At 42.4% G+C, this 10,042-nt stretch overlaps 1 protein-coding gene across 9 annotated transcripts in view; it reads left to right on the forward strand.

Annotated features, from left to right (window-relative positions):
• Positions 1-10,042, forward strand: part of MYLK (myosin light chain kinase) — a 220,904-nt gene that overhangs the window by 85,042 nt on the left and 125,820 nt on the right. For all 9 annotated transcript variants that reach the window (XM_001113525.5, XM_077993789.1, XM_015130014.3 and 6 more), the window contains exons 4-5: positions 8,864-8,912; positions 9,806-9,971. In XM_001113525.5, the coding sequence (XP_001113525.3) occupies positions 8,864-8,912; positions 9,806-9,971 (215 nt within the window). The remainder of the gene's footprint in view (positions 1-8,863; positions 8,913-9,805; positions 9,972-10,042) is intronic.

Here is a 10,042-nt window from a genome sequence, read left to right on the forward strand (position 1 = left end):
ATTGTTAATGAGATATCTTGCATTCTTCAACATCTGGGATGTATTTTACACTTATAGCGCACCTCACGTCAGACCAAATATAATGGCAAGTGCTTAGTAGCCACAAGTGGCTAACAGCTACTGTTTTGAATAGCGCAGTTCTAGAAGCTGCCACCTGAATAGGAATAAACAAGGTTTACACAGAACAAAAAGAGAAAGCCACATGGATGAACAGGTGTTGATATGGTTTGGATGTTTGTTACCTCCAAGTCTCTTGTTGAAATGTGATTCCCAAGGTTGGAGGTGGGGCCTGGTGGGAGGTGATTAGATCATGGGGGTGGATCCCCCATGAATGGCTTAATACCATCCCCTTGGTGATGAGTGAGTTCTCGCTCAGTTAGTTCACGTGAGATCTGGTTGTTTAAAAGAGTCTGGGACCTCTCCGTTCTCTGTCTTTCTCCCTCTCTTGTCATCTGACATTTCTGCTCCTGCTTCACTTTCCTCCATGATTGTAAGCTTCCCAAGGCCCTCACCAAGAGCAGATGTTGGTGCCATGCTTCTTGTACAGCCTGCAGAACCAAGAGCCAAATAAACCTCTTGTCTATGTAAATTACCCAGCCTCAGGTATTTCTTTGTAACAATGTGAGAACAGACTAACAGGTGGTGAGTAGTCCTGGGGTCATCACACATCCACACAGTGAGCCTCGGACATGATGTAGAGTGAGTGCCCAAATGGTGGGTGTGCCCCAGCCCCAGTGGTGTCAGTCTGAGAAGGCCTTTGACACTTCAAGGACCAGAGAGTCACTGCAGGTAATAAAGGGTTAACTTTAAGGACATAAGCTCAGGAGCCCAGGGAAAGCCAAACTGGCAGCCCCCAGAGGAGATCCAGACCTCAGATGGATCACCCACCTTACAGGATTGGTTAGTGCAAATGCATGTGCACAGAAATCACCTGGCGAATCTGGTTGAAATGCAGATGCTGATTCCACAGGTCTGGAGCAGAGCCTGGGAGTCTGTACTTCCAGCCTCTAGTTGATGCCATGCTGCTGGTCCACAGACCACTCTTGGAGTAGCAAGGAGGGATTTAATTACATATGTGATATATTCCACCTAGTACAGTGATTCTCAAACTTCAGCATGCATCAGAATCACCTGGAGGGCTGCTGAAAACTGACTGGGCTGGAGCCATCTGCCTGGGTCTCCCCTCCCAGATGGTCCAAGCACACCTCCCCCGTGCCCCCAGCCACCTCTCAGTGCCACAGCTCCTGCTATCTTCACCCGCATGAAACCACTGCGGTGCAGACCAAGGCTCTGACTATGTAAGAGACAGACAGAGCCAGCCAGCGGGTCACCTAGACTGTGACAGCAGAAGGGACAATGACCCCCTGTCCCGAGCTTTAAGGGAGAAGAGTAGCCCTGATGACCACTAATGCAGCTCTGGAGGTGCCACTGACACCAGGATTCTTGGGCCACCTTGAATTCGTAGGAAATGCCCCTGTGCCATCTTTTGTTGCCACTGCCCTTTTTCAGGGACAGATCTCAGATTCCTTTTATCTTCACGTTGGTGAAGTTTTAAGTCCATGTCTATACTGGCTGAGTTTAAAATTATTGTGTTCCTCCTGCATGTTTGTCATGGCTCTTCTTATTTCTTTTGACTGTCTTCCTTTATGTAACTTTTCTACCCATCTGAAGGACCTACAATTATATTTCCCATTTATGTTCCTTATAAATGCTTTTCAGCCTCTGAAACTCCCCAGTGACTCTTCATTTTCTAGGGGTATATGCCGTATTTTTTAAAATCTAGACAGAATCTTAAAATACTCTGAGTTTTTGTCCTTTTCTGACTCATTAGAGTTAACAATATAAATGTGATAGAGAGGAATATTATTTTTTTTTTGCCCCACCAGGCTCTTTGCTGTAAAATAGTCACGTGTTCGAAACTGCCTTGGCAGAAGCAGCCTTACTCATGTAGTGTACAAGAGTTAGCTGGAAAGTTACTTGGTCTCATTCTTTTATATATATGTATACACACACATACACACACACACACACACACACACACACACACACACACACACACATATGGAGTCTCACTCTGTCGCCCAGGCTGGAGTGTAGTGGTGCGATCTTGGCTTGGCGTGATCTCGGCTCACCACTACCTCCGCCTCTGGGGTTCAAGTGATTCTCCTGCCTCAGCCTCCTGAGTAGCTGGAATTACAGGTGCACGTGCCACCACGCCCCGCTAATTTTTGTATTTTCAGTAGAGACGGGGTTTCACCATGTTGATCAGGCTGGTCTTGAACTCCTGACCTCTTGATCCACCCACCTCAGCCTCCCAAAGTGCTGGGATTACAGGTGTGAGCCACCATGCCCAGCCTCATTCTGTTCTTGAAGGATGACTTCCAAATTTCCTTAGGTGGACTCTTTCCTCCTTTAGCTTCACCATCCACTTTGCCTTTGCCTCTTTTTCCCTCTAAAATATGCATGGGTTGCCCTTGCTGGCCCAACTTAGATTTTTGCCACTGAGGCTGCCTCCTTCTTTTTCCATCTCATATTCCTCCACCTCCTTCTCCCATCTCCACCCTGGCCCTTTGTGGATTTAGGCTTTTCCCAGTTGCTTATAGTTCTAGCCTCTTCTTCATTCCTCAGATTTTATTGAACATTGTGCTGGGATATAAAGAACAATAAAGCTCAAACTCCTAGCCTCAAGCAGTCCTCCTGCCTCAGCCTCCTGAGAAGTTGTGACTACAGGCACATACCACCATGCCTGGCTTCACAGTTCTTTATACTTGAACTTATTTGTGTTTAAATTGTAAATAAAGCTGGGCATAGTGGCTCACGCCTCTAATCCCAGCACTTTGGGAAGCCAAAGTGGGCGGATCACTTGAGGTTAGAAATTTGAGACCATCCTGACCAACATGGTGAAACCCCATCTCTACTAAAAATATAAAAATTAGCCATATATGGTGGCGGGTGCCTATAATCCCAGATAGGAGGCTGAGGCAGGAGAATCACTTGAGCCCGGCATGGGGAGGCTGCAGTGAGCCGAGATCATACCACTGCACTCCAGCCTGGGCGACAGAATGAGACTCCATCTCAAAAATATATAAAAAATAAAAATAAATAAATAAATTGTAAATCGGTATTTTAAATGTTTTTCTTCTCCACTAGAACTGTAAGCTCCATGAAGGCAAGACATGTCTCTTTTTATCAGTTACTGAATCCCCAGGGTAAGGAAACTAGCACAGGGCCTGAGCCATGATAGGTCTGCCCTGTAGAAAGAGCTCAGTAAATATTTGTTGACTGCCTTTGTATCTGCCTTTGGGACTTCATCCCCTGTACTAAGAAAGGGATTCAGTTCCTAGTATATATAAGCACTAGTCAGAGCTTCAACAAGCAGGCTGACATGTACAATAAAATCCAGAATAATATCTGAGCCTTAAAAGAAAGGCAGAGTGCTTCAAAGAGGAGAATCTCTGCAAAAATGTTACTCACATTGAGCAATTTCAGTGACCTTTAGTTTTGACTTTTTTCATTCCTTTTTGCTTCAATACCGAGTTTAATATTCAACCAGAAATTCTGGTTCTAGGCACTTCTCTAGAGGTTTTATTAAGCCACTGGCCCTAAACAGAGACAGTATCACCCTTTAGGGGGCACTTAGGAGATGGTGGTCCTTTTGGTTTCTCAGTAATTGGGAGAGTTGCTGGATTTAGGGGGCAAGCACAAGGGGTACAGGATGGGCTCCACGGCAAGAATATTTTCCCAGTTCCTCACAGTCCTACCAGAACAGACGCCACAAATATATAAATCGGTGGTTCCTTAGTCTTCAATAATACAAAAAAAAAAAAAAAAAAAGTCTTCAAGACATTGTAAAACAAGCCCAGTAACTGAAGAAATGGTCATCGTCTAGAGGGAAGATTAAAAGGAATGAAGCTATAGCTCCAAAATTATTGAAAAATTTACTCTGCACAAATTTTCTACTAAATGAAATATAACATTTCTATCTATATCTATAATTATCTCATATAATTGTATATATAGATAGTGCTGTTACTATACTATTGCCCTGAAAATGTGGACCAGAAGAGACTTAAAACTCTTAATATTAGAAGCAAATAGTATTAAGTTAATGGACATGCATAAAATGTAGGCATCTTATTGACTTTTATTGCCATCTCACATTTTTTAAAACTTTGGGGAACAGTAATAAATCTATATTGTAAAAAGATTGTGTATTGACATTATTTTTTAGAGATGACTGGTGTTTTCATCCTAACACATAGTCTCTTGTTATCACTGTTTCTTCGTCCAAACCATTCACTGAATGTATATTTCAAGGTAAGGTGGGATTTTACCTTGAAATCCTGTGATAACTTTTACTGTGATATCTTTTTTACTGCTCAACCCCATATCATAAAACGGAGAACTGTTTTAACACCACATTGATACATTAATCATCTTTCTAAAAATGTTCTCTACTTCAGTGGTCTGTAACTTGTCTTGCTATGTTATCTTCTTTTAAAGTTATTTTCTTCTTTCTTTTTTATATAATGCATCTTTTTAGTTGAGTATTCTAGTGTCCACTTGTAGACCTGTGCTCTTTCGCTTTCTTGTGCTACTTGTACAGTATGATTTTTCATCACTCACTTTTAGATCTAAACATACATTAGGAGTTAATGCAAGAATCAGCCATTTCATTGTCTTCTAACGTGCCTGAGCACTGACATATTGAAATGGTCATGCTTGAACAGTTGCATATTGAAATCCACATTTTTATAATTTACTTTCCCTCTATATCACTGTAATGCTTTAGTTAAGGCTTTACATTTATTTTCTTTTTGAAATTATCACATATGTGTATGTGTGATTAGAAGGGAATTTTGATCAGGGTGGCATGGGGGTATCAGTTAATATGTGTTATAAAAAGCAGATATTTGTTCTGATAGAGTGGAGAACCACTATTTTAATCCTCAAAAAACACTTTGAAGTTGGTTACAAGTAGGGTGACTGCTCCCCACTTTTCCTGCAACAGTCCTAGCTTTCTCCTGTTATCCTGGCATAATTATTAATTGCATCTCTCTCAGTGTTGAGAATCTGTGTTTGGATGATAAATTATATCGCCACACATTTTTAGAAGCATTTTGGCTCCTTTCAATTTTGATCACATTATTCACTTTTTGAGCAGTATGTTCTGACCCGATTCAGTCTTTCTGTATCACTTGACAAACAGAGCTAGGTCTACCTTATCCCTTCCACCACTGAACTTCCCAATCCTAAGACCTGCCAGCATTCTCTTTTACTTGTCTTTGAAAAATCTAAGATCAAACACCATCAGTGTCTTGTTCTCTCCTTTTTCTCAGCAACTTGCTTCTGTCCTCACCAATTCTCTTAACTCACTCTTCTATTTTTTGCATTTCTACTTTAATCCCCTTTCCACTTATTTTTCTACATAACCTTACTGTTCTGCCAGATTTTCATACTTTTACAAAATTAATTTTGCCTTATCTAACAATTTGCAACTTCAGATTTTTCCTATAAATAGACCCTGTTAGTAATTTTAGCCCAAATTCTTTAATATGAGTTAACAGAGATGTGAACTCTCTGTTAACTCATATTAAAATAAGCATCCATCAGTTCCATTTTTAGCTGACTGCTTTATGTGTTATGTTTTCATCATACCCTCTTACCCTGACATAGAAGTATCTCTCCCCAGCATTCTTTTGCTATTCTTTGGGGAAGTGGCATGTTTTTGCTTTTATTTTATTTTTTAAGGAACAAATGAATTTAAGCCTTTTGGATTAAGATGCTTAGCTCCCAAGACTTTTTAAAATGTTCAGTCTATTTTTTTTATTGTGGTAAAATATACATAACTAACATAAAATTTACCATTTTAACCATTTTAAAGTGTACAATTGTCATTAAGTGCATTCACAGTGTTGTACAGCCATCACTGCTGTCTCATTCCAGGACTTGTTTATTACCCCCGATGGAAACCCCATAACCATTGAGCATTAATTCCCCATCCCCTCCTCCCCCAGCTCCTGGCAACTATGAACCACCATCTTTGTCTATGGATTTGCCTCTCCTGGATATTTCATATGAACAGAATCCTATAATGCATGGCCTTTTGGGTCTGAGCTCCTTCACTTAGCACACTTTTTCAATGTCCATCCATGTTGTACCACGTGTTAGTACTTCATTCCTTTTACAGCTGAATAATACTTCATTGTATGGATACACCACATTTTGTTTATCCATTTATCAGTTGATTAGTCTAATTTTTATGAAATCCTTATTCCCAGATGAAATGACTGATATAGTAGCGTGGGTAGTGCAATGGATGGTACACAGATATTTTGTGGTAAAATGTTAGAGCCTGGATAATGCTGTTGTATAGAGCATGTTTAGAAGGCCCTATCCATCCTCTATTTGGATGCCAGATTTTACTTTCTTCCTCCCTGCCCCTTTTTTTGCAACTAGATGATGTTTTTCATGTTTTGTTTCTTCTTTACCATTGTATTTATAGGTTTTAGAAAATACAGCTGAGTAAAATTACTCCGAGTCCCACCACCCCCAAAGTAATCAGTATTAATAACATGATACCTTTTCTTCTGGTCATTTTCCTGTCTTTGGGTATTTTAGTTTTACCTAATTATGATCACATTAAATAGGTAATTTTGTATGCTGCTTTTTCTGCACAAAATGTATTTATTTAACAAATATTTAAATACCTACAATGTGCTGGGATTTGTTCTGGATACCTCTGATGAGTGAATAAAAAGTTCCAGCGGGGATATGGGTTGGAGTCTTTAGCATACAGATGATATTTAAAGTTATGGGACTAAGACCTCCTGGGGGAAATTAGATGGAGCTGGGGAGAGGCCCAGGACTCAGCCCTAGGGTGCCCCAGCGTGCAGAGATTGAGCAGAGAAGGAGGTTGAGAGAAGATGGATAACGTGGTAAAAGCAGGAAAGTCTAGAAGAGAAAGCACTTTGAAGGGGAGTGGGACCTTGTGTCAAATGCTGCTGAGCTTCTGAGTGAGATGGAGACAGAGTGTCAACCATTGGGTTTGATGAGATTGTGGTTGGGATGGAGCCCAGTGGCGCAGAAAGGATCACAGCCCATGTGGAGTGTGCTGAGAAATGAATGAGATAGTATCCTAACATGTACCTGCACGTTTCAGATATTCTTCAACATAATTTAATGGCAGAATAAGACGTCTAATTGTACATTTTACATAACTACTTATTTTCTTCCTACTCACTGACATTTATGTTGCTTCTAACTTTCACTATTACAAACAAGATCAAAGCGAATACCTGTGTAAACTTTCTTTTCTAACTTGAGCGTTTTTTCCTTTGAATGGAGTCACAGAAATGGAGGTGCTGGCCCAAGAGCAGAGCATCATTAAAGCTTATGGTTTTTCCTCACTCAGATATTTCCAGAAGGACTGGACAGTTGGCTCTGCCTCCGGCAGCGTCTGAGGGTCCAGCATCTTGACTGTCAGTTGGGTCCTTTCAAAATAAATCTCTCCTTTTATCAATTTAGAAGTTACTTTTGAATAGAGAATGGAATGACAAAAACCAAAACACTTTAAAAAATGAAAGCTATACATAGCTCACTAAGTAATGTTAAACAGAAATGCCTGTATAGTAATCACCAGTTATATGGAGCCACAACTTAAATGTGATGCGAGTGTTTGTTATTAATCCCTTTTCACTAAGGTTCTGGTGGAACCTTAAACCAGGTGTGGCTGATGAAAATATTTAGCCATGATTTTTCTCCTCCACACCTGTGTTCTTACACAGTCCTATAAATGTGATCAAAGTTAAGGAAGTTTACCCTTTTGCAGTAAACACCTGCAAATTCCCCACAGCAACTGTCTGCTGATATCAGAGGATGACTGTACCCTCCCTGGGGCAGGGTTTTATAAACATCCCCAGCTTGTAGCAAAAGGAGAACAACTTTCAGGGTGATCATCATCTCAAAAACGACCTATTCCTCCCACCACACCCCTCAAAATAAAACTCCCACTACTTTAGAGTTATTTCGTGGTCACACTGTTAATCGTCCCTCCCAGCTGCAGGAGCTGGATGAAAGGAGCTGACCCCAGCTGCCTTGCTGGCTTTGCTATTTAATGGCTTCCTGCCTAGCATGGCGGCAGCTCACCCAGGATCAGCAGCACCCGGTAGGACAGCGCCTACTACAGCCGCATCATCTCACCTAGGACTGACTGGCAGTGCCCGGCATAGCAGCGCCTTGCCCAGGACTGACAGTGCTTAGTGTGGCAGCACTGCAGATACTGCAGGAGGTGCTGGCTCTGCGGTAGCTTTATCTACAGTGATCTGTCCTGCTCCCTTTCAGCTACTTGCCAGGCCTTAAGTGGAAGAATGGAGTGTTGATTGTGTCAGTCAAGAACAGGTGTGGTAAGAGATAGGCGTGGACATCTCCCTCCCTCCCTTTCACTGAGAAAATGTTCTGGAGAGGTCCTGGATCACTCCAAGTAATCCCCAAAATGGAAAGTAGAGCATGCCACCTAACAACTCAGCAGGGTGGTTGAGAGTTCTAGAATCTGGCAGACCTGGGTGAATTTCTGCGCTGTTTCTGACTCTATGACTATGTGTGGATGACTTAACTTCTCTGAATCTTATTTCCCTCATCTGTTTAACAAATAGGATAATGTAGCTTCATAAAACTGTTGCAAGAAATTCACATGATAATGTATGTAAACACCTACCATAGTATCCATAGTGACACAGCCCATGCTCAATCAAGATTAATAATCACCATCACTATCCTACCCACCCCTGCTGTTGAATCTTTTTTACTTTCATTGCTCCAAGTCTGTGGCTCAGACCTGACTCATCAACCCTTTTTCTTGCAGGAAGTTTTGCAAAGCAACTTGGTCAACCTGTTGTTTCCAAAACTTTGGGGTAAGTCCCGGGTGTTCAAGACAGAGTAAGGGTTGGATCGCTTTCCTGCTGACTTGAGCAGGATAGGTCTGGGGAGTAAGTCTTCTTGGCTCTCCTAGGTTATAACAACCACAGTGCGGAGCCTAGTGCAATGAGATATGTCATTTACGCAGCACCTCCTGACCTGGCTGCCTCTGTGATTGGCCCCTTTGACTGGCCCAGCTGCTAAATGCTAAGGAAGTGGGAGAGGTGGCCAGAGTCTGCAGTGGACTCTAACAATCAAGGCAATAGTCAGAAGATTGAAATAAGCAAACCCAGAAGAGGCAGGTAACAGTAGCTGCTGTAATGGACAAGCCTCAAATCACAGTGGCTCAACCCAGGGAAAGTTTGTTTCTTACTCAAGGAAAGTTCAATTCAGATATCCTGGAACAGGTGGAGAACCTTCCACATTATCTTCCAAGAGCCCAGGCTTCTTCCATTTTGTAGCTTCATCTTCTGTGCCCTTGAGCCCGTGCTGGGCCTTCTGCATCTCACCAGCAGAGTGGACGAGAGACTGCAGAGCCTCACAGGAGGTTCTTAGGAGTCGGCCCTGGAAGTGGCATACAGCTCTTCCGCTTATGGTTTCCTGGCCAAAATCCAGGCTTTCAGCCAGAGCTCAGTGAAATTCAGGCATACCTAACTGCAAGGCAGGCTAGTAAATGAAGCCTAGCTGCATGCCCAAGAGGTAGAGGAAATAGGTTTTGGTGCCACACATTTTTCTAGAGAGAGCATGAGAAAGTTTCTGAGGCATAAAACTGGGAAGGCTACACTTTGATGGCTTTTGACCTCAACTTAGTGCCTTTGGGTGAGGTGGAGAGAGGACGGTTGAATTGCTGCCTTGTCTGGGACTGGATTCTCTGCCAATTTCCTTACAGGGATAGATTTTCAGCTTCAGCAGTGGAGACCCGTCCTAGCATCTGGGGGGAGTGCCCACCAAAGTTTGCTACCAAGCTGGGCCGAGTTGTGGTCAAAGAAGGACAGATGGGACGATTCTCCTGCAAGATCACTGGCCGGCCCCAACCGCAGGTCACCTGGCTCAAGGTGAGGTTTCTGTCTGCCCTGACCCTGATCCAGCCTGTATTAGTCTGTTCTCATGCTGCTAATAGACATAC

This window comes from Macaca mulatta, chromosome 2, assembly GCF_049350105.2.
Source record: "Macaca mulatta isolate MMU2019108-1 chromosome 2, T2T-MMU8v2.0, whole genome shotgun sequence".
Taxonomy (NCBI): Eukaryota; Metazoa; Chordata; class Mammalia; order Primates; family Cercopithecidae; genus Macaca; species Macaca mulatta.